Raw genomic sequence first — 24709 nt, 5'->3', positions numbered from 1 at the left:
CTTGTAATCCAAATATATATATCATATTAGTTTGACAGGATCTATTTTCCATAAATCCATGTTGATTGGCATTCATTAAATTACCCTCCTTTAAATCTTTATTAATCGAGTCCCATATCAGCCGCTCCATTAAGTTACCTGGGATCGATGTCAGACTGACAGGCCTATAATTGCCTGGGTCATCCCATTTACCCTTTTAAATATTGGCACAAGATTAGTTTTCTTCCAGTCTTCTGGAACATCTCCAGTGTTACTGAAAAATCAACATTAACGGTCCAACGAGCTTTTCAGCGAGCTCTTCTAAATTCTTGGATGCAAGTTCTCTGGACCTGCTGATTGTAAAATGAGATGTGATCTGAACGTCCTTGGAGCACGATGACACACATCTGAAGACTGGTGACATAAGGACTAAGAGCTTAGTTGTCTTGTTCTGTGCTTAGTTGGCTGGTTTTTGTTCACATGCTCAGGATCTATCTGATCCCCATATGTGGAGTCAGGAGGGAATTTTCCCCCAAATCAGATTGGAAGTGACCTTCAGGGGGTTTCAACATTCTTTATGGCATGGAGTGCAGGTCTTCTGTTGGGATTACCTGGGTGTGTCTCACTTAATCAATTTCCTGCCATTGTTGGAAACTTGGTGCATCTCAGTCCTCCTATTCTCTGCCTGTGGCACGTGATAGTTTAGTCTCCTGTGGGCTGCACTACTTTTGTCTAATTTCAGTTGTGGGTTTAGCATGCAAGTGCTGGGTGATGTTGGTGGCCTGTTTCAGATTAGCTGAACTTGAGGTCCCTTCTGGCCTTAAACTCTATGACGCTATCACACAGACCTCTGTGCTCTGATAAGCTCTCCAGTGGGTTGCACATGCCCTAAACTAGAACCATTTAACAAAGTACAAATTGGTTCGGGAAAGTATCTCCCAACCCTACCTCCAGCGACCCATTCTCTACCCATCCCACTCTCTACTCCCTTTGATAAGCCCACAACCCATTATCCAAATCCACATCCCACCCATTTTCCAGCCAAACCTCCCTGTCCTGCTCACCTGATACTAATGCCACCTTCAAACCCCTTCTCCATTTCCACCTGAAACCTCCCCCTGCCACACACCACAGACGCTTCTCTGAACCCAGAAGGCCCTTCCTCATGGGCTTTCACTGCAGACAAGTTACACCCCAGAGCGGCCTTCTCAGAGTTGGTGGGTTCACGCACTCTGGCTCTTCAAGTCATGTGCTGCACCTGGTCCCTGCAAAGATGTGTCTCCATTGCCAATGAAACTTGTCCTCTTCCAAAGATCCACCCCATTCAGAGCTACAATTTCTCTCTTCCAAAGGCCCATCAGTTGCACTGGGCTCTTCCAAAGAAGCATTTCTCCAGTCTTAGATTTCCTTGGTCTCTTCCAGCATTGACTGGTCTCTTCCATGGCTGTCAGTGGTGGGCAATGTTCCCTGATTCTTGTGGTTTAGGGCTGAATGAGAAGACAAGCCTAATGGTCCATACCTTCCCAAGATCCCAGGTGTGCTGCGTGGAGAATAACAGATGGAAGAAAGGAACAGCGAGTTCACAGGAGAAGGCTCAAATTTCCTTTCATCCCACTGCACCTCCCTGGGTGATGTATATGGAGGTTAATTCTCATGTTTCCCTCCAGAGCCTGAAACATGCCAGGGAAGTGAGCAGAGATCTATGCTTCTTGCAAGACAAATGACATAGGAAACATATTTAAATGACAACACTGCTGTCCAAGGTACTAGGAGTATAATTGCTGTAGAGGCCACATCATCCCTGCACTTCTCTCACTACTGTACAAGCATCTTGTGAGAGGCAAACACGGTTTCCCACAGTGTTTTTCAATACAACAGTTTATTCTTAACCAGATGGCACTATTATTTGGGGACGTAACAGTGGGCCAGTCAACCCCACCCCACCCAAGCCAACAGGGCATTCCTCTTCCATTCTTCACTTTTCCTGATATCCCCTGTCTCAAGAGCTTTGATCCATACAGCATAGCCACCCTCGATATCCCCTCTGCTCATCCCATGCTGAGAATAACTTCATGGGCACCTTCTTAATTATTTATATTATGCTAGTACCTAGAGGCCTGAGCCAAGATCGAAGGCCTGTTGTGAAGTGAGCTGTTCAAACACAGAGTGAGACAGTCCGTGCCCCAGAGAGCTGACAATCTTAATCAACAAGACAAAGGTCAAAAGGAGAGAGAGAGAGCCACAGGGAGGTGAAGTGTCTTTAAATTAAATTTTTAAATTTGCCCAAGGTCACAAAGCAAGACAGTGTGAGAGCCAGTTATAGACCGAGACCAGGTCTCCTGGGTCCCAGTCCACTCAACCCCCTTGCCTTCCTCTTCCTCACAGAGCATATGGGGGGCTGGTAACAGGGGCTGAGGCTGACGGGATCAAGGACCCTATTTACACAAAGTCTCCTCTGGGGACCCCATGCTGAGAACATGACTGTCCAGGGAGTCAGAAGCCCTGACTGCCAGTTGAGCTGAATGTTCTTGTTTGAAACGTTATCGTTTTAAAGAAAGCCTAGTTCGAAAGAAATATATAATTGGTAATCTGCACTAATCCTCCTGTGACTTCTCCACCTTCCCCCAAGCTCATGCTGGGGCTCCTGTCCCACACAGCCATGCCACCATGGGTTGTGATCCCAGCAGCTCTCACAAGGTTGGGCCGTGTCACAACTTGGGTCTTTAAAGGTTCTGTAAAGACAGATTCAGAAGGAGATGGTCTGGGGCTATACTGTTTTTCAGATGAGACCTCAAACCATGGTCACACAGGATCAAAAATCCCATGGTTCTTTTAGCAGGAACACGGGTATTAACCTCAATGTCTTGGATAAATTCCAATTGCAGTAAATACCACCCACGTTTTCATATATTCCCCCCTCAGTTTTAGCTGGCTATTGTATTATTCAGGCCAATGTTACACAAGAGGTCAGACTAGATGATTTAATGGTCCTCTTTGGGCTTAAAAATCTATGAAACTTCACAACTTCTTTGTTTAAAGGAGAGACATTTTCAAGATACAAAAACCACACACAGCAGAACTTTGCTAAAAATTTCATCGCCAGTTATGGAATTTTGTGAATTTGCAGGTAAGCGAAAGGGGGGGGGGGAAGGTACACAAAGGATATGGACTCTCAAACTGGAATGTGCTCAATTATTTTTAGCAATTTAGCTAAGTTTTAATTATTTGTGACACTCCCTAGTTAAGTGTGTACACTAGAGGGGAAGGCTGGTCTTGTGATTAAGGCACCCAGGAGATGTAGGTTCAATTCCTAGCTCTGCTGCTGACTCCCTTGGGAAGTCACTTCATCTCTCTGAGCCTTAGTTCCCCAACTGTAACATGGAAATAATCATCTTTCCTTTCTTCCCCCACTTTGTTCGCAGGGCTGGCACTAGATATTTTGTCACCCAAGACGGAAAATGTTTCCAGAGACACCCCTCCCCCAATAGCACAAGCAAAAAAACCCTCAGGGATTTGGCACCCCTGCCCAAAGAGGCCAGTCCTGTTTGTTCAGCTTGTCTATATGGACTGTATGCGCTTCATGGCAGGGACTGTCTCTTACTGTGTGTTTGTCCAGCACCTCACATAATGCAGCCCTGATCTCAGGTGCAGGCACTAGTCACCACCACAACACAAATCATAGCAAGGAGTAACACCTTAGTAACATGAGACATCACAACAGCTCTTGGATATTAGACCTTTAATGGAGAAGTGCGTTCAGAGCTCTCAGTAAATCCAGAGGTATCGGGTTTGTGAACCAGATGGGTGGGAATTAGTGAGGGCCTAACCCTGCAAACCCATCGTCTTCGACAGGTTTCTTCGCATGAATAACATTTCCTCCTGTGAGTAATTTGCAGCACTGGACCCTAACTTCCTTTGCACTCCCTAGTGCTCTTTGTTTAGTTGCTGAACTTCGCTCAGCCTGAGCAGTGAAACAAGATGAATCAGTTCTACTTTCTAGTGCCCGTCAGTTCCTACTACCTGGTCAGTGCTGCTGTGTCTGTGTTTCCAGCACTACACGGAGAATGTTTAAATAAAATAAACCTTTTTTTTCTCATTTAAAGATATTATAATGAAAACTTTCCAGTCCATATGTTATGGGTCAGATCCTCAAGGGGTGCAAATCAGTGTAGCTCTGTTGGTTTCAAGGGAGTTACGCCAATTGACATCAGCTGCGGGAGCCGTCCAAATTCCTGAATCTAAACTGACTGACAGAGTCCCTTCAGGTTTCCTAAACCAAATGATTGTGGTCACCCCCAAAGGCCTTGCACTCTCTCGAACCAGTGCAGCCCCACCAAGAATAGCAACAAGAGAAGCTCTGCATACACAGGGTGCTTCTACCACTAGGCAACAATGATGAGAATGGCTGTGTCCAGACAACACTAGCGCTGCTACCGCTGACAATTCCTAGTGCAGACACACCTAAAACAATTGTCTACTTCACCTTGAAATATTCCTTGGGACAATCAGAACCATGGTTCCCGAGATAGGACTCCCCCCATGTGTGCCTGTCAGAGCATCCTGGAAGCAAACATCGCAAGCCAGAGGAACCCAGCTCTCAACAAGAGCAGAATTTCCCCGGGCAAATCAGCATGTCTCTAATTATAAATTCTCCCTATTGACTCTTGGGCTGACCACATTGCTCCCCTTTGTGAGTCCCTCCAGCAGCTCCCCCATCAACACCACATCTAGCTCAAACTTTTCATCCTGGTCTTCCGAGCTCTCCGCAGCTCAGCCCTTCCCCATCTCATTTCTCACTGTGCCCTCCTCACTCCCAGGGGGCTTCACCAACAGTACCTGTCTCAATGGCCCATTTATTGTTTCCTACTCTTCTCTATGCACTTCACCAGGCTGCCCCTCCGCGTGGGACCCACCTACCAAGCCATCCCCACCTACCAAGCCATCCCCCCCTTCTCCCACCCCCCTTCCCCCCAGTCCAGAAACTCACTTCTCCTACAACCTCCACAGGAAACAAGTTTAGAATTAAAACAGAAAAAAAACCACCCCCACCCCACCCCAAACCATGCCTAGGATTTGCCAATGGATCACACCTGTGGTTTAACCTGTAGACTCTACTCCTTGGGGTAAGGACTGCCTTTTTTTGTGCAGCGCTCAGTGCCAAAGACGTTCTATTGGTATGCCACAAATAATGAAAGACCCCCAATGGCCCCAATTCAGCACAGCATTTAAGTACATGCTTTACTTTAAGCAGATGCTTAATCCCCATTGAAGTCAAAAGGGCACATAACAGGGCTTGTTCCCTGACAGAGCGCCCTTCTGTGGTAATACAGGCAAGTCCTGCCCCACTCTTCCCTACAGTGCCTGGTACCAACTATGTTGCCTATCTTCTCCTCACATATCAGATTGATGGTTACCACCTCTCCAGGGACAGAAATGTCCCACTCAGAATCCAGTTCAAGCCCTGCGTCCGGGCATAATTTATTAGTATAACAGCAACCACCAGCTGATCCCTCTTAAAACAGACAATTCTTGAAATGCCACAGTAAAATAGATTAAAATGCAGCAGTTCTCCATCCCCACTCCAGGGCCCCATTCTCTAGGCTGGCCACCCAAGAGCTAACTGCTCCATTCCCCAGGTCTTCTGGCCCAGTTCCAGAGCCCCATTCTCCAGGCCACCTGAGAGTTAACAGTCCCTCTTTTTCAATTCCTGGGCCCCTATTCCAGGGCCTCTGGCAATTCGCCATGCCTTCTGCAACATTTCTCTGCAGTCCTCAACTCAGGGCTTCAGCAGGAGGGCTCCTACGCCCCAGACTCCTTTTGCCTACAAGTCCTGCTCGGCTTTTTCTTATGGGAACCTCTCTGAAGAATCAACCCTCTTTTTTGGGGCTGAACCTGCCCTGACTGAGCAGGTTCTTCCCTTTTACCTAGGAGCCTGCATTGAATGTTCTACTGGGCCGGGTTTCCCAGCTCCAGCCAGTTCTCGCCAACTGCTCTCATCAGTCCTCTCTGTGCGCCAGCTCTCAGGCCTCATGCAGCTCTTTCCAGGCATCTCTCACCGTGTTCCCCGCTTTCCCCGTTCTTGTTCCCCATTCTCATCTACTGCCTGGGCCTGTATAGAGGACAGGTATCCTCTACCAGGGCCTGCCAGGAGGCAACTAACCAGTCACAGGTGAACGGGACCTGTTCTCTCTTAAAGGGGCCAGTCCCCCTGTGACAGGGCATAAGCACGCATTTAAGGGCTTTGCTTTATCAGTGCCAATCACAGCCATTTGTCAGAAAAGAAAAGCCCAAGGAACAAGCTGGTTGATTGATTGATTGACTCTTTATCTGGGTTGCTGTTGGTTGGCTGATTTGTATTTTGTAAAGAGGCATCAAGAGATTAAAAACCATTTATCTGGAGAATATTATTAGCAACACCTAAGATTATTACAACTAAGCAGTTACTAAAGATTTAATTTAAATTCTCTTCATTATTTGCATTTGCATACAGGCTACAGGCAAGATCGGTGCCCTATTGTGCAGGGTGCTGTACAAAACACATTGCAGCAGATAAGCCCTGCTCCAAGCAGCTTACCAATTGACAAGACAGACAATGATCAGGAGGAGACGCGGCTTCCCAAGGTTACCCAGCATCCCCGAGCTGGGATTGGCAAAGGAGCCTTCAGGACTGAGACTCCCAGCTCTCATTCACTGTGGGCATTTAACTCTCTTCGGTTCTTTTGGAAGCCCTAGTGGCTTATCCCCTTGGCCATGCTGCCTCTGCAGCTCCACTCCTCCATCAATTGCTATGTTTGCTTTGCGACAACAGAACCAGCCTAGTCAATCTGACACTTTGACTCTCATACAGTAGCCCAGTGCTGCAGTGTTAGGGTGACAGACTCTGTGGGGAAGGTTTAAATCTCATCAAAAAGTGTTTCCATTTGGTGTTTTTTTTAAAGGAATCATAGATTCCAAAGCCAAAAGGGACCACGGAGCTTGGAGTCCCCACCTTTTGGATGGCATGTACCTGCCAGCATGCCTTTAGCCCCTCCACACTGCTCCTGCTGAATTTATACCCAAGTAGCATGTTGGTTTCAATCCTGTCTCCTTTTTGTTCTTACTCTGAGGGTAGTTTGCAGATAACTATGGTAAATGAATGGAATAAAAGCATCCACCTGCCCCAATGAAGTGGAAAAGAGTTACAACAGATATGGAGAGAGAAAAGGAGGTGGAAGAGAGGATGGGAAAGAGGGACGGATGGACGGACAGACAGAGGGGGAGGAGAGGGTGGAAAATAGGGAAAGAGAGCAGTGGTTGATGGAGGATTAGACAAGTTGAAGCCTTTGGCTCATGTACCGCTGCTCATTGGCTGGAATTTATGCTTCCCTCACAAGTGACGGAACTGAACAAATGAGGCCATTTAATAATCCATCCCATGTGTTTCTAGCCGCCTGCATGGCCAGAAGAGCGGCCCATATCACCATCCGGGAGCCCAGGCTAGTGCCCTGCCCCGCCCTCACTCACTCTCCCGCACCGTTTGTGTTTTGCAACCGTGGCCTGCCAGTCTCCTGGGACTTGCAGTTCTCTCCCAGAGATCTCTCCCCCGCCATCTTTGGTAATGGCATCATAAAGTTCAGCAAGATAAGTACCTGGCTCGAGGTGTCACATTACACTCCTTCTACAGGAGGGAAGCGCTCAGGTCAGACACACCCTTCATCATTGCTCTCCAGTGCATGCTACAGGGGGAACTCCTGCTCAGTCAGGCACCCCACCACCATCATGTATGACGGATCACCCTACCATGCTCTACTCATTCAGACAGCATTGGTTCACAAGTGTGCACTAGGAAGCCACTCTGCCGTAGCCAGCAGGGGGCACCCTAGGAACAGAGGAGAGGGGGTTACTCAGGGGACAGGCCAATGGGTCCCAACCAGCAGGGGGCACTGCACAGAAAGGGGAGGGGGTGGAGAAGCCACCTTTATAATGAAATGTGTCCATGGGATTCCTTTCCCTATCCTTGCTAAGCGCACACCTTACCCTCCGGAGCGTGCTGTCCTCCTGCGGCCTCTCCCCCTTATCTAGGGGACTGCTCTTGTCTCGCTGGTTGCACCAGTTTGTCTTTGCGGGGAAGAGACAGGAAGGAGGTGTTTGCCCAGGTCTGTCTCCCATGAAGGATGCTGCCCAGAGATGACTAGTGCTAAGAGCTGGCACATGGGAGGGGCACCCAACGGGGAATTACAGGCTGGGCTCAATCAGTCCTTTGCTGGGCTCCTGTTTGTGTCTCCAGAGAGCTGCTCCCCGTTCCCTGGCAGTGCACACATTGAGTTAATCATTGCTCAGATCCATTTAGCTCATTGGGGTTCTTATCAGACAGCGCAAAGTCCAAGGGCAAGGCCCAGTCAATCAAGAGTGGGGAGTTACCCAGCATGCTGTGCAAGGCAGCCATCCCGCAGCTTTCCTTGCTGGATGTGTGACAAATGGCATACCACGCTGTGAATTTCCAATGGGGTCTACCCCCAGGGTCACCTGAGCTGTGGGCCAACAAGGGTATTGTCCTGGGGTCCTTCAGCCAGAGAGGAGACAGGCAGCGCAGGGGAAGCCATGTTACAGCCTTGGGACCCTTGTTTAGAATAGAGAGTCTATAATCCGGGAGGGGGGTGGGGGGCCTGCACACACAGGGTCAGCACAGCTGGACATATCAGCCATGGCCCCATGGGGGGAGGGCGGGGGCCAGTAAGTTCATGTGGCCCAAGCCCAGGACAGGAAGAGTCTAGGAGGGTCCCATTTCTCTCTCTCCCCCTTTAAAATGCATCTGCTGTCTGTATTTCCAGGTGTAGAAGAGACCAGGACAGAATGAAGCAGAGGAGAGGAGCCGGCCCCAGCCCTAGGGTGGGGCGAGCCCCCCAAGGGGAGCAGCCACTGACCTAGGGCCAGATTAGTCTCAGACAGAGCCTCCATAGCACTTGTGGGCAATGAACAGACAGAAGGGGCCAGTTCATCCCAGGTGTAACAGCTCTGGAATTACACTCTGGATGAATCTGGCCCAAGAACCTTGGCGACCTCCCTGCTCTAGCAAAGCAGGGCGAAGGGCTGAGAGACACCTCATCGCAGCCAGCCAGCCAGTCGCAAACACCGACTGCACCCAAGCCAGACAGAAAAGTGGCCACCAAACCGCACAAGTGGAGCTTTTGGGGAGCAAGGGTAGCCACCAGGACCAAAGGAGTGGGCTCAGGGGCTGCCAGCCGGGCACCAAGCCTTTCCCCTCTCGCTGGGTCCAATCCAGCCCCAGCTCAGAGGTGACTATGAGGCATTCCTACGTGATGCTTTTACAGTTCAATGAGCTCAGTGACCTCAGCCTACTCCCAAACAGATCGGTGTCTGTGTCGCAAACCCCACCCTATCCAGCACTCATTGGCAGCCTCACTGTTGACAGTTGGAGCAGAGAAGTCAAAAGCGGATTGTGGCCAATGACCAAACTTCCTGCTCCCCTTAGGCTTGAGCCCCCTAGGAACACATCTGCCAAGGGGCACCCTGGGGGGGAAGTGGCGCTGCCAGCACTACCCCTGTTCTGTGGATAAAGCAGACTTCATTCTCCTGGATCATTGGTGCACAAAGCCCTCTCAGAGACACCATGAGAGAGAGACTGGCACAGGTCACGTGGCGAGCTGGGGACAAGAAGCGTACCAGCAAATGGCACCCCTGCTCCTGTTCCCGGATGGACGCTAAGCACTCCCTGCTTGATCACCAGAGCCTGTTCCATGAATGCTTGACACAAACCCACCTCACCCCAGGGATGCCTACCAACGGCTCATGGCAGCTATCTGAATACTCATCCTGCCAGCCGGGCTTTGGTCACCTGCTATTGTCTATGCCCCCTCATTGGATGACTCACACTTTTATAAACCAGAAAGAGGGCTCGGACGAGTGGCTTCTGGTTCAGACCAGCTCGCGGTGTGTCTGCAAGGCTTCTGCTTCCCACCAGCCGCCTGGCACATGAGCATTTACTGTGGGAAAGGGCTGCAGGCACCGTCGGAGCAAAACGTTCAGGGTGGCTTCCTCACAGGGTTTGCCCAGCTCTGGCGATGCTGACAAGACCAGAGGGCACCTCCATTCTCCAGGGGTTCGCCAGACCAAGCAAGGGGGAAACGCAGCTCCCCAAGGCTCTGCTTCCCCGTCAGGCTGTCTCGGTGGAATAATTAGCACCTCAGCTCAGTTCAACCCCTGCCCTCCTGCCTCAAATTGCCTTCTCCAGCCAGCACTCCCAGCCACCTGTGCCAGAATGGAAGCCCACATCAGGAAGAACTTGCAGCAAGGAATGTCTCAGACCCTAGTCACCCGAACTCCAGAGGGAACCTCTCTGGGCATTAGCGCATGTTGCTCTTTCTGATTCGCAGCACCAGGAGTAACTCTGAGCCCCTCATCAACTGCCCCCCTCTAGGATCTACTCCCTACCCCCATATATCCTAACAGCTCTGCCCTTCTCCCACTTCCTCTTCCCTTCTCCCCTCCCACATGTTCTCAGCCCCAGGGAAAGAGGCACCCATGTGGCACAGGCAAGGGGAGGTGGGCTGCACCTGGGGAAGCATTGCCAGAACTGTGAGACCCTGGATGGGGGAGCAAGTTGTTCTGTGTTGGGCTCACACTTGGTAGCAGGATGTGGCCATGATACCTGGGAGCCTTCTCCTTCCATCCTCCCAAGACAGGCCACAACTGCTGTGTCTCCCTGTGCCTGGGACCAAGGCTGGCATTCAGTGGGTGCTGGGTTCCTCCCTCTCCCCTGCAGGAGGCCTGGAAGGGGGGCTATGCTCACCAGTGGCCTCAAATTGCCCGCTCTCCTCTTGGTCCCAGATATAGATCCAAAGCAGACAGGTGGGCTGGGGAGGTCAGATGGCAGGATAGAGGAGAGCAGACAGGCAGACAGAGAGGAAAGCTCGGCAGTGGAAGGGTTAAGGGGCCCTGGGCAGTTACCTGCTCGGATCCAGCGCATCCTGAGTGTGGTGACAACAAGTGTCACGCTCCAGCGTCCCCACTCTCCCCCTCAGTCATCCCGCTGTCTCGCTCAGCTTGTGTGGATCCCAGCACTGCTGCCAGCCGGGTTTTCTATTCTCTCTGTGAGGGGTGGGGGGCCGAGGTGGCCGGGAGGCTGCCACCTCTGCGCAGCGCCTCACTCTAACAGGCACCCTCTGGGATTTGGGTCTGCGAGGGGATTACCGAAAGGGCCGGTCATGTGTTTGTGCTGTACCAGCTTCCCCAGGGCCGTTCTGTCACAGGCTAACTCTGCTCAGTGAAATTCTCCACACAAAGCCTCTTAGCTTCCTGCCCGCAGCAAGCAGCCCCTAGCTAGACGGCCACCTTGTGAGCCCACTGTCCCCCATCCTCTTCCACACAAGCAGAGCCGAGCATGGACACCAGCCCCGGAGCAGATGTGTCCTGCATTTGGAGTGGGTGGCTCCACCAGCTCTCCCAGGGGGCGGAGAAGGGCTCTCTGCATTCACTCACAGGCCAGAGCAAAGCCAGAGCACCTGCGGTTCCCCGCTCAGTGTCTGCACCCCGACTGGATGAGGTGTGATTCCCCTGGGGAAAGCTCTCCTCAGAAATGGCAGCAGTGGGGAGTGCTCAGAGGAAGCCAGTGGCAAAGGCTGAGAGGTGAAAGCATGGCTGAGCCAGCAAGCCCTGAGGCCCGGACAGCAACGCAGCTGAGCTGGCAAGCCCGGTAGCCAAGGCTGAAGAGCGTTTGCGAAGCCCCATCCCTGGATAAAACCAGAGCACCTGCTGATGATTCAGTATATGGGGCTCCTCCCTCTGAGTCAGGAATGACCCAGCCCCACAGCATAGCGCTATGAGATCCTAGTCTGCTGGAGGGGCCATCATCCAAATGAGACATCAAGTTGTGGCTCTGATCTCTTATGGTCATGAGAGACCTTCACAAGAGGAGGGGTGTTAACCCTGTGTTCTGGGCAAATTTCAATGCAAATAATTATGTTCTGCCAACAAAACGCTACCTACATTCTCAATTAGATACGGCATCATGGTCAATTTCTGTCCCAAACTCATGTGAAGCGTTGCTGTGTGCGCTAACAGCTGCCACGTTCCACCTCAGAAGTGGCTGCATTTCAGTGGTCAGGAAAGTGACCCCTACTAAATATACTAAAGTCTGAAGTTCTTTGGGAGCCAGCTGGATGAGAGTTCGGCAGAGATGCAAGCTCCCTGCAGTCCTCCCCCTGGTCCGGTCTCACCCCTAAGCACCACCCCACCCCCTCCAGGGCAAATGCTGCATCACCACTCCCATTCCCACAGCCACCTTTCCTTTGCACAGGGCAGTGGGGAGGATCTCACAGCCAGGGCACTCGGAATCTGTGGTGTCAGTTAGAGGTGCAAGTTCACAGATTCAGCCTATATCCATGTTCACGGCACTTCAATAGTATTGCCTCTGCCTCCTACACAGCATCCCTGGCTGGTGCCGAGGCATGCAGCCTCCAGCTTCCACCCTGGAGGCCCCAGGCCTGAAGTCCCTCTTCCCCCTTTGCTTCCATTATGATAACCCATTTGTGCCAGTTCCATCACAGGAGATCCCTAAACTGCCCATTTGGGTCCCCTCATAACCCCCCTCACACCCCTGCAGTACCCCAGGAAGTCCTCAAATCAGCTTCTCTCTGGCTCCTTTGGGACCCCTCAGTCAATCCCTGGTGGAGTAGGAACCTGAAACTACCGCCTGTCTTGAGAGGCCTCCCTATAGGCTCACTAACAAATGAGCCAGATCCTCAGCAGACGTAAATCAGCTCCAGTCATTCGAGTGGGGAGGCTTTGCCCCAGCCGAGGATCCAGCAGCTGAGTGGAATTCTGCTCCCTCTTTCTTCAAAGACCAACTCTGTTCAGCAACTGATTTTTGCTCACCCCTTGTGATTGCTTATTGTTCCACTGCATTATCCAGTTAGGGTGACACAGACACAGCACTCAGGAGGCGTGAAAAATTCACACCCCTGAGCGCTGCAGCTATGCCGGCCTAACCCCAGTGTAGACACGGCTACACTGACCTAGCTGCTGCCACCCACAGAGGTGGATTATCTACAGTGACAGAAAAAACCCTCCATCACTGTGGGAAGGATCTACACTATGGCTCTACAGTGGCATGGCTGCCATGGTGTAGCTGTTCTGCTGTAGCGGCTATAGTGAAGATATAACCACATGCCAACAAAAGGATAGAGAGTGGTTAGACCTAGGGATGAGAATGCGAGTCAGTAGTTGCAGGTTCAATTCCCTGCTCTTCCCTCATCTGACCTTGGGCAAGTCACTTCAACACTCTGCCTCAGTTTCCCCATGTGTAAAACAAGGATGACAGTCTTGAGCTGCTTTGCAGAAGGGCTGTGTTCCCTAATAATGTCTGGAAAGCCAGCTGAGATCCAGGATGGAAGGCACCAGAGAAGGGCACTGTCTCAGTCCCATTAATACACACACACTGACTAAACATCCACTCACTCCCTGGCTAATGAACACCGATATACACTCACTCATTCACACTCACAGCTGAGAGATGCCTGTGACCCTTCAGGCAGCGAGCAACAATTCAACAGCAGGGCCATGGCAGCCCTTGTGAGCACGCGAGCAAACACAATCAGTCTGTGTACTCTCTCTCTCTCTCACACACACACACACACACACACACACACACACACACACACACAGGCTTGCTACACACAGAGGAACTTTACCCACTGACCCCCTACAAAAAGATTTAACAGGCCAACCCTCGGACAGCTGCCAAGCCGCCATCTACCCCCAGTCCTGCTTGTTCTTCCTTTTAAAGCCGCTCGGCACATCTTTCCCGATGTACATTCTTCAACTACCTCTTATCTCGTAAATTAGCCGAGAGAGAGAGAGAGGGATCCCGAATAGCTGAGCTCTGTCGTAACTGGTTCCCTCGTGTGAGTGTTAGGCAGGGAGGAAGGTAGGGTTTCTAGCAGGATGCCAGCCAAGGGTCAGGCTTTTTATACTCCCCACCATCCCTTTGATACAAAATACAAATGCTCTAGGTAAACACTGAACACTGCAGAGACCAAACTTAACTCCTTTACCTTCCCTGCCAGAGCCTCCGCCATCCCACTCTCTGGCACAAGGCTTTCTATTTCCCCTGCTGCAGGCAGCTCTGCTGGGTGGTAAAGTAATGGGCTGTAGCAAAAACTAAGGCACAGTCAGCCCCAAAGAGCCAGGTTCTTTTGGACTAAGGATAGGGAAACATCCGTCCAGAGAACCCTCAGAGCCTACACTACCAAACTCAGCCTTCCCCCACAGCATCTTCCTCCCATCAGCAAAGCCTGCACCCAAACCTCCTCTAGATGCCTTAAAAGCCTCATTTAATCCAAAATCGCCTCATCCCTCCCAAATCTCAGAGCAAAGCCCCAAACGTTTCCATTCTCTCTTTTTCTCCTTTGTCTCCTTGTATCTCCAAGCTCCGTGCCAAAGCAGCAAACTCCTATGGGAGAGAGATGGGTAACTCCAAACTGACTGAAACCAGGACATGTCTTCCTGAAATAAAGTCCCATCTTCTGAGATTTTCAGACCCAAGGCCAACCAGAATCAAGCTCACTCCTCACCAGCCGGGCCCAAGGCTAGGGAACCTGGGAGCTAAGGGATGTTCACTCACAAGGAAATGGCTGCTTAGGCAAAGTGCAAACTTAAGGATGATGCTGTGATCCGAGGAAAAGCTTCTACCCTGAGCGCCATATTGACACCAGTTTAAACATGGAAAAATAACCCTTTCCGCATAGAAGCTTTCAACAGTCCTCTGCAGAAGGATTTTGCTATGAATAGACGTGTAAATACCAGATACGGCAATGTGCAGGGGACTGGACTAGATGACCTCTCGAGGTCCCTTCCAGTTCTATGATTCTATGTCTAGCAGACTGAATATGAGGCGAGGGGTTAGGAGCTCGTGGGTTTTAATCATACCTGCTTCCCAAAGGGTTGCAAGGATGAATTAGTTAACCCTTGTACAGCACTTCGAAAATATCAAGTGCTAAAGGATTATTCATAAATATGGTGGAAGTGCTAACAGCAGACTTGGATCTGGTGAGACTCAGTTTATAATGAAGTAGAATAGACTCCCCAAATTATTTCGGCGTGTTGCAATGTGCAGAAAGAAATTCCTGTTACTGTGAAATCTCCACTTACTCGGAGGGTGCTATGGAGAAAGAAAAATGAATTCACTCTATGAGGGGAAGGCTTGATTCAAACGTGCAGCTTTCCATGGGAAGCAACTGGGATACTCAGTTTAAAGAATTTATTTGTGTGGATATGAATCAGTCCTACTAATGGAGTTTATCCTTGTAAATGAATACACATCTAGCATACCAAGAAGAAACAAGGTATGTTTGTTCACCTGTATACTACCCGTCCTGAGTTCACTGATCTCTCAGGACAGTGAGATCCCAGGTTAAATCAGACTCCATGCTGGAAATCTAGAAAGATAGGCGCCAACCTTCAACTCCTAATACCTGATGATCAGTTTCACCGGTCACTCCTTCAAAACACCCTGGATAGCTGGCATGTAGGAGAGAGAGAAAAGAATCATCTCATCACCTCTTTCCATGGGCAGTGATCCTTTGTGCTAAAGCTTACACCTCCATTCCCCTCTCATCCTCACCTACCACAGTGTAACAGACACGGATTAACACAACAGAACAGGATGATCTGCCCATGGGAAACAAACTGCCATGCTGCAGGCTGCAGTGTGAACTAAGAGCGAACATAAAAAAGTTACACAGTTGAGTAACATGCAGACATGAAAGAAGTGTCCTGCAGCCCCAGTTTTCTTCATTTTCCATTTTCACAGGAGAAGGCAGGGGCAAGAGATTTTTAGGGTTCACCAAAAATAAATCAAACAGATGGCTCTCGAAACCCTGTGAAATACAAAACACCCCCCTCAAAGTGACAACGAGAGAAAGGCAACCGAAGTTCACTGCTTCTAAATATCACACAGCACAGCACGAGTGGGGCAGCCAAGGATGCTGGGGGGTGGGGGGGGGATGGAGCTTAGAAGCTAGGAGAGTGGGGTTCAGCGGGTTGAGGATGCAGCTGGATTGGGAGTGGGGCCACCAGGAACTATGTCCAACTGAAACCCAACTGAAAACAAAGGCTGACTAGGAAGCAGTTTGGTGCATGTAAGAGCCTCTGGAGCAAGGCTTCCGGCCTGGTTAATCCTGTTCCACATGGGACTCAGGATCACGACTAGAAAAACAAGAGAATATTTTCCTTTTGAGGAAAAGAGAGAGAGGAGCTAGAGAGACATCAAAGGGAAAGATTTCACAGAAACCAGAACAGGAGAAGAAACAGAAAGAGAAGCAGCCATAGTCCAAATCATCAGATAAAGCACCTTCCATTGACCATGCATTCATTTCCCTATGATCTGGGCCGCTTCCCGGGTAAACAAGCTCACCATCATTTCCGCATACAATCCCCATCCCCCTGTCCTCCTGTTAATACAGTATCAGCAAGCTGCACTCCCCAAACACACAGCGAGTGAATCTCAACTAAAAGACCAGCAGGAGGGGGGCCAAACTCTGGGTTTAATCAATGTATTAATCCAGCCCTCAAGACAATTGGAGATTATACTGTCACCAGCAACAAAAGTTCCCAGGACCTGCTATAAAAAGAGAAACTGGCTAGGATGATCCTCCGTATCTTCCCTTTGCCACAGGCTCTTTGTGCAATGAGCTGGATGCAAAGGGCAGATATTCTGCACATGCACACCTGAAGCATTAGTCAGTTTCCCACTGCTACCACCTTTCCCCTTGGAAAACAGATTAGCAGAGACCACAGGAAGAGGGATCTCGGGGAGATTGGGGACGCATAACGAAGGGAAAGAGACAATATTAAGAAGAGAGAAAGAGGAAAGAGAAAAAACTGACAAAAAAAGAAATGCAGAGAGACAGAGCAAAGGGAGGTGCACAAAGATGAGGCAGGGAGGAGAAACAGCGAGAGGAAAGAGGAATTAAAACAATGGTCAGAAATGGCGGCAGGGCTCCATAACCTTCATTCAACTGAGTGATTCTTAATGCAACAGTTTAACTTTACTAACTATTCAGTTATTACTAAATGGTCACATTCTACTCTTGATCTTTGTCCAGAACCCAGCAAAAGGGGCCTGATTCTCCTCTTGTACCAACATTACACTCCATAACTCCTCTGGCCTCAACGGCGTCACTCCTGATTCACATTGGTGTTAAGATGAGAATACAAGCCGAGGTCTTCTGGGGATTGCGGGGAATCTGTGTCTCTGATTGTGCAGCACCAGCCTACGGAAGCTAATTAAAAAGGTGATTAGCCCCCAGCACAGAATGTTATTGTAGGTATGATCAATCGGTGGGGCATTTGGAGCAGAGGACTAAGAGTTCTGTAAGGAATCCCTTTACAATGGGACAGAGGGAACAAGGGAGGGAATCTGTGCTGATGTCCTTGGTCTGGGAGCAGGGGGATCTATACTGCAAGCCACGGGGTAATGGAGACGTACTGAAGTCCTCGGTCAAGGAGCCTGACATCCATGGCGCATGGCTCAGGGGACTGGTCTGGAGGTCTTTGGTCTGGGGGTGACTGTAGAGGCTGGCCTGGTGCTGGGCTCTGTGCTACAGTGAAGACTATGATGGTGGCATGTGTCTGCTGGGAGCCTGTGTCCCTGAGCTGGTAGTGTTGGGACTGGCATGCCCCTGTTCTGTGGTAAGGAAAGGAGGTGACAGGCTGATGGCCTTGTCACGGGGAGACGGACAGAGCCCTTGCCTAAACCCCAGTCTGAGGGGGGCTTGTGTTCAACTTCCGCCATCTACGGTGAGGGCAGGTGCCCAGTCACAAGGGCAGCCACTGGGGATCAGCTCTCCGCTAGGGATGCAAGAGCTGGGGATGAGCTCCAGTCTCTCAGAGCGATTTCTGTACCCAGGTCCCTGCTGGGGGGTACGGGAGAGGGGATAGTGGCCTGCACCCAGGTCCCTGCTCGGGGTGGGTCGTGTTCTCAGGTGCCTGGGCAAACGTGTGGGATCAGTGAGGATGCGGGGGGATGCGCCCAGGCGCTGGCTGCGGGGTGTCTGCGCCCCGCTCTGGCCGGGGGTCCCGGGCTGCCCACCGCGGTCTCTCACCTTCGAAGAAGCGCTGCAGAGCCTCCGTCTCATCCACCACCTCCATAGCTGGGCCATGCACCGGGCCGCCGGGCTAGTGGCCGAGCCCGCAGGGGGGCATCCCCCCGGGCACGCAGAGGGGACGCCCGGGGGCTCGGGCCGCGCAGCGCCGGCGGGGACCGGCCCCTGAGCGCTCCGGGTGCCCCGCTCCGCTCTCCCGCCCGTCCGCCGGCTCCCCGCGCCCCAGCTCCGGCGCCGCCGAGCGCGCCCCTCTGCGGAGCTCTCAGCAGCCGCCGCGGCTTCCCCCGCGGGGTGTCGGCCCCGTCCGGCCCCGGCAGCTGCCCATCGGCCTCCGAGAAACAGCAGCAGCCCTGACACTCAACTTGGGCGGCTGGCTCCGGGGCGCCCTGCCCGCCGTGCGGCTCCTCCCTCCGGCTCCGCCTCCCGGCCCGGCCCCTCTGCTGGCCGCCGCGGGCAATGCAAGCATCCCGCCGGGGGAGCCGCTCCCCTCCATCGCCCTGGGATAGTCCCGAAGCCTTCCCAGGGGCAGCCGGGCTCACCTTCCTCCCCTCACGCACTCACCCCAGCACACCTGCCCCCCACACCTGCACAGCGCCTGCCATTCCCGCTCCCCCACGGGGGCTGGCACCCTCATTCCCCCCTTCCCCTCCAGTAAGCGTTGTTGTTACGTAGGATAGCTCTGGGAGGTCCGCACACCGCCAGTGAGGGTGACTCTGGATGACAACACCCCACCCCCCGTTTGTTATTGTAGGGTGGCTTGTATAAACTGATTTGTTTTTTATAGGGTCAGTCAAGCACTGGTTTGTTACTGGCCTTGCCCTTTGTCAGGCTGAGCCAAGCCCACTGCTTTGTTAAGGTCAGGAACAGTGGTAGGGGAGGGGTGCACACATTGATTTGTTAATGTAAGGTCGCTCACAAACACAAGCCTGCCCACACCGGCTCCTTAATTTAGAGTTCTTTGGGGTGTGGGGGTTTAGACTGAATACACGGCTTTGTAGGGTCACTCACAAACACGAGCCTGCCCACACTGTAGGCTGTCTGGGGGAGTCTGGACTGCATTGATTTGTTAGTGTTCGGTCGCTGACAGGAGCTAGACTGCCAGCACCGCTGAAAAATAACCTCAAAGCATGTGTTTTGAGAAAAGAACCTGAGCTAGTTTACAAAGAGCTCTGAGAAAGCCCAGTCAGACATTTGGCCTTATGGCCCAGTTTTACCTCCCTCGATGAGACAACACTAACCGATGTGTCACTTTCAGAAATGCCCTCTGCATGTTTCATACAAACTACTTACCCTGCCATCACTGCCAGTGTCATGAGAGAAAGAGTGAGTGTCCTGCCAGGGCCCCACTACACTTAGGTTCTGAGCACTCAAATCCCACCCCTAGGAAGAAGACCCAGAAGGAAAGAAAGAAACAATCGTTCCTTGACACTCCCTTTACAGACAAGAGCCTCATTAACATTATCATTATTTTTGCCAATCACAACTTAAATTTAACAGCAAGAGGCGGAAAACAAACGGTTTGAGACCTCTGCACAAGCCCATGGGTCCGATCCTCATTCTTAAAACCTGTCATCATGCTTTCTTTCAACGGGGGGAGGGAACATTTGGGTTTTCTTCCCCAGATGTGTCCACAATCAATAATAATGCCTCAAAAAACATAACAGTACAGTAGCTAAATGAAGTTACAGTTATCTGACCACAGTTAACCAAAGGCAGAATCCCTGCCAGCAGAAGACTGTGGGCCCATTATCTTCTGGGCAGATAAAGCACACAATGAGGTTTTGTCCATCCCCACAAACCAATTCAGAAGGGCAGATTCTCTTATATATATAAATATATTTTTCTCTCTCACACAGCTGTGCAGTGACCAATTCTTCTCTGAGGAGTGGGGAGGGGGCTGAGGTTTGGGGATAGTAATAGGTCTATTCTTTCGGGGTTGGAAAGCAAGAGCTCAACAGCCTTTTTTTCCTCTCTCTCTCTTTCCATTAAGACAATTGTTATTCTCCATTACATCCCATCCCCCCCACTACCCCTCCACACACACACACACACACACACACTCCCCCTGCCCACAGACACAAGCTGCATGTACCCGGGGAGGAAGCAAAACATTTCTCTGCGGAGGTTGACGTTAGCCACAAGACTTGAATCAAAACTCAGCTCCAAATGCTCCCCCAAAGCTGGATCTGGATGTAATGACGGGTTCCCCCCACACGCAGTGATGGACTTTGAAACACAGCCTTGGAATTAGACACCCCTGAACCTCATGACACACAGAATCAGCTCTTGATTGGCCAGGACCAATTCTAATGAATTTATTTATTTCCCTCTGTTTCTGCTTGGAGATTTGAGCTGTTGTTTGGTAGTTGAAGGCCAGATCCAGTCACCCTTACTCACAAAGAATAGCTACCTATTTCTCATATAGCACAGGTACGTACAGACTAAGTTGCTATTTGATGTGAGTGCAGGTGGCTGGATCTGGCCTTCAGAAGCAAATGCCTCACATGCTTCTCTGCTATTTCAGTCACTTTTCACTCCCTTATTCTTCTTTTCGTGGGTGGGCTGGCTGATTTGTTCTTGGTTTTTATACAGTTCCATGATCATGTTAAGCATTGGGACAATGTGTTATGGGGAAAAGGGGGCTGACGAGGACTTTACCCCCACCAGCTCCCGGTCCTGCCATTGGAACCCCGTTTCTGCCCTGCAGGTCTCTGTTCATTCAGATCCTGCACTTCATCACTCTACTATGGGGCTCCTGGATGAAAAGAGAACAGAGATGTTGAAAAGCAGTCATTCAATGGGGCAGGATTTGTGCTTTTGAAAAACTGCCTCTTGATGTCTGTACTGTGAATAGTTCTCTGAAAACATCTGCTCAGTGTGCAGTGGCAGTCAAAAAAGTGAAGAGAAGGTTAGCAACCATTAGGAAAGGGTTAGATAATAAGACAGAAAATATCATATTGCCTCTATATAAATCCATGGTATGCCCACATCTTGAATACTGCGCACAGATCTGGTCGCCCCATCTCAAAAAAGATATATTAGAATTGGGAAAGGTACAGAGAAGGGCAAAAAAAATGATTAAGGGTTTGGAACAGCTTCCACATGAGGAGAGATTAAAAAGGCTGGGACTGTTCAGCTTGGAAAAGAGGAGACTAAGGGGAGATATGATAGAGGTCTATAAAATCACGACTGGTGTGGAGAAAGTGAAACATAACAAAAACTAGGGGTCACCCAATGAAATTAATAGGCAGCAGGTTTAAAACAAACAAAAGGAAGTATTTCTTCACACAATGCACAGTCAGCCTGTGGAACTTATTCCCAGGGCATGTTGTGAAGCCCAAAACTGTAACAGGGTTCAAAAAAGAATTAGATAAGTTCATGGACGACAGCTTCATCAATGGCTATTAGCCAAGATAGTCAGGGATGCAACCCCATGCTCTGGGTGTCCCTAGCCTCTGACTGCCAGAAGCTGGGACTGGACGATAGGGATGGATCACTCAATAATTGCCCTGTTCTGTTCATTCCCTGCCGAAGCACCTGGCATTGGCCACTGTCAGAGGATGGGATGCTGGGTTAGATGGACCATTGATCTGACCCAGTATGGCCACTGTTATATTCTTATTTCCCTAGATCTGGGCTTCACTCCCTCCCTTACCACTCAGCCAAGGGACCCAGACTCTAGGCCAGATCCTCAGCTGATGGAAATCAGTGTAGCTGTATTGAAGTCAAAGGGACAATGCTGATTTCCACCAGCTGACGATCTGCCCCCTGTCCTAAAAGGAGTCCCCTCTCTAGAGGCCAGACACGGATTTAGGGGGGGATTTTCCAAAGATCTCTGCATTGGCCATTAACTCTACATGCAGTTAATGGACATTGCCCCGACTGTGCCCCCCATTGAAACCAGTGGCTCATTAGACCATTGACTTCAATGGAAGCACAGCTACGCCAATGCTGGGCACTGACCACTCGCAGGCCTCACTCCTATCCTGCACGGTCCTTGCACCAAGAATTCGGCTAATTAAATCTTTAGCTTAATCCCCTGCACACAGCTCTTCCTCCTGACCACAGGTCTTCCTGCAAGACCCCCACACCTGAGGAAGAGGGCAATTCAGTTTCCTTCATCACTGAGAATGCTAGGAAAGGAGCGACATAGATTGTCATGTAGGACCAGGAGACTGACAGGCAGGAAAGAGGGGAGAACATTTGAGAGAAAATATGTTAGGTGGTTGTGCTAGCTGGCTGCAATTCTAGTGTGGGGGTCAGCCAGGGCTTGGGAAATTCCAGGAGCTCCCTGGAGCCCATTGACTATCCTGTGATGAACTGGGAGGCAGGAGACAATTTGCAGGAGTAGCAGGAGGATCTGTAGTCTTGGCTTCAGTTAACCAAGTGTGACAAAGCTACATCAGGAGACCAGGGTTATTGTGGGTCACTTTGCTAGTGACCGTCAAGCAATGAAGAGAACCTGTAAACAGGCCCAGCTGAAAGGAGGACGAGTTCCTGTCGGTTGTGACAAACTGTCAGGGAGCAGTTTAAAACTGTCTGAAGATACTGAAGAGATTTTAGAGCAGGTTGGCAATAATATTGATCTACCTTGGCTTTTATACCCTTCTGTTTGCAGTGTGTGTAATTCTTTCAATGGGATTTGCCCCCACACTTCCCCAAATGCAAATTCCTCAGTGTAATTTGTTTTAAATGGAAAATAAAGAGCCTCCATCCTAGCCCCCATGAGAAACCCTACAGCCCAGCAGTGTGCACTGCTCAGCCCCACGATAAACGCTACAGCCCAGCAGTGTACACTGCTCAGCCCGACAAAAAACGCTACAGCCTGAGGGTGTGCAATGCACAGCCCCCGCAAGAAATGCTACAGCCCAGCGGGGTGTGCACACTCAGCCCCACGAGAAAGCCTGAGGGTGTGCAATGCGCAGCCCCCGCAAGAAATGCTACAGCCCAGCGGGGTGTGCACACTCAGCCCCACGAGAAAGCCTGAGGGTGTGCAATGCGCAGCCGCCGCGAGAATCACTATAGCCCAGCAGTGTGCACACTCAGCCCCACAAGAAATACTACAGTCCAATGGTGTGCACACTCAGCCCCACAAGAAACGCTACAGCCCAATGATGTGCACACTCAGCCCTCACGAGAAACGTTACAGCCCAGCCTCAGCCCTCACAAGAAACGCTACAGCTCGATGGTATGCACTGCACAGCCCCCACTAAGAAACACTTCAGCCTGAGGGAGTGGACTGCTCAGGCTCCACAAGAAATGCCACAGCCCGGCAGTGTGCACTGCTCAGCCCCACAAGAAATGCTACAGCCCGAGGGTGTGCACTGCACAGTGCCACGAGAAACGCTACAGCCCAGCAGTGTGCACTGCACAGCGCCATGAGAAACGTTACAGCCTGGCAGTGTGCACTGCTCAGCCCCCATGAGAAACGTTACAGCCCGGCAGTGTGCACTGCTCAGCCCCCATGCACACCTTTCCAATAACAGTGTGCAGAGCCTTGTACCCCTAACACAATACACAGGCATGTGCTACAGGGCAGTTGTGAGCTACCCTGCTTACTAGAAACAGAGAGGAGATTTTTAGAATGATGAAAGGCCCTTTGAGAGTATCCTTTTAACTACTTAAACTGTAACTGAGAGTAACTATTAACCATTGGCTAAGTGTCCTCCTACATAGTAACTTCTGAGCATACATTCAGCCTGTACCCTGGGGATGCAGGATAAACACATGCTGGTTTCTGGTGTCTGCTCTACAGGGTTGTTATAAGAACAACCAGGCAAATGACTTAGAAATAATTTATGGAATAATTTGGTGACTTTGGGCAATAGTATCAACCTTGCCAGGTATTTGTACAGAGCTTATCACCATGGTATCTGAGCACCTAATAGGTTCTGTTTATCCTCATCACCAAGGCATCAGGGGCATCTCACAACCACTAATGGAGTTTGTCCTTAAGATAGGGAAGTATTATCCCCCAATTGACAATTGGGATACTGAGGCAAAGGATAGATGCAGTGACTTACCAACTTCACCCAGAGAGGGGACCTAGTTTTAATTCCACAGACTTAGTCTCAGCTGAGTGCCAACTTCAGTCTCACTCAGTTTTTTACTCACATTCACTCTTCTATTCCCGTTTCCTGAAACAGGCAAGACGCTCATTCCCTTGCTCACCTTCTTCTACGTGAGCAAATTCCAGCATTGCCCATCATGATCCCTGGCCTGAAGAGGAACTGCTGCTGCTCGCTCTCTCTGGATCTGATTAAGGGTAAGAGATGTGTTGTGCACACAGTCCTGAAGAGGGTGAGGAATGAGTCCAGTTTTAGCTGATGTGGAAAGGCGGGAGAAGAGTCACTTCCAGAACAAGCCAGGACTCACCATTACATATGGGTTATTGTGTAATTAACAAATGAGCTCTAGGAGAGATTTTTAACCTTGTGAAATTAAGCGGTGCTGCTTTAACCCACCACTGTAACCTAGAAAGTAAACTCTGTGAGGGCCTAATCATGGGATCAGACCTTAGGGTCACCCCAGCAGGTGCCTCTCTTTGCTTTTCTCCAGAGTCCCCTTCATGGCATGTTGTTTGCTCTTTTTCTCCCTTCTGCTGTTTTCCTTCATCGTTTTCTCTTTTG

The 24709-nt window shown here is 50.5% G+C and overlaps 1 protein-coding gene across 5 annotated transcripts in view; it reads right to left on the bottom strand.

Moving 5' to 3' along the window:
• The window catches only part of MYRF (myelin regulatory factor), a 114137-nt gene extending 89843 nt beyond the window's left edge, over positions 1 to 24294 (bottom strand). For 2 of the 5 annotated variants that reach the window (XM_065591836.1, XM_065591833.1), the window contains exon 1: positions 18081 to 18511. In XM_065591836.1, coding sequence (XP_065447908.1) covers positions 18081 to 18126 — 46 coding nt within the window. In that variant the 5' untranslated portion in view covers positions 18127 to 18511. Of the gene's footprint in view, positions 1 to 18080; positions 18518 to 24251 lie in introns of those variants that run through there. The other 3 variants (XM_065591832.1, XM_065591835.1, XM_065591831.1) reach the window with 3 other exon arrangements.
• Positions 24295 to 24709: the final 415 nt, after the last annotated feature.

Source organism: Chrysemys picta, chromosome 4 (assembly GCF_011386835.1).
Source record: "Chrysemys picta bellii isolate R12L10 chromosome 4, ASM1138683v2, whole genome shotgun sequence".
Classification (NCBI taxonomy): domain Eukaryota; kingdom Metazoa; phylum Chordata; order Testudines; family Emydidae; genus Chrysemys; species Chrysemys picta.
Note: the sequence above shows the minus strand (reverse complement) of the source record. Positions and strands in the feature narration are given on the sequence as shown.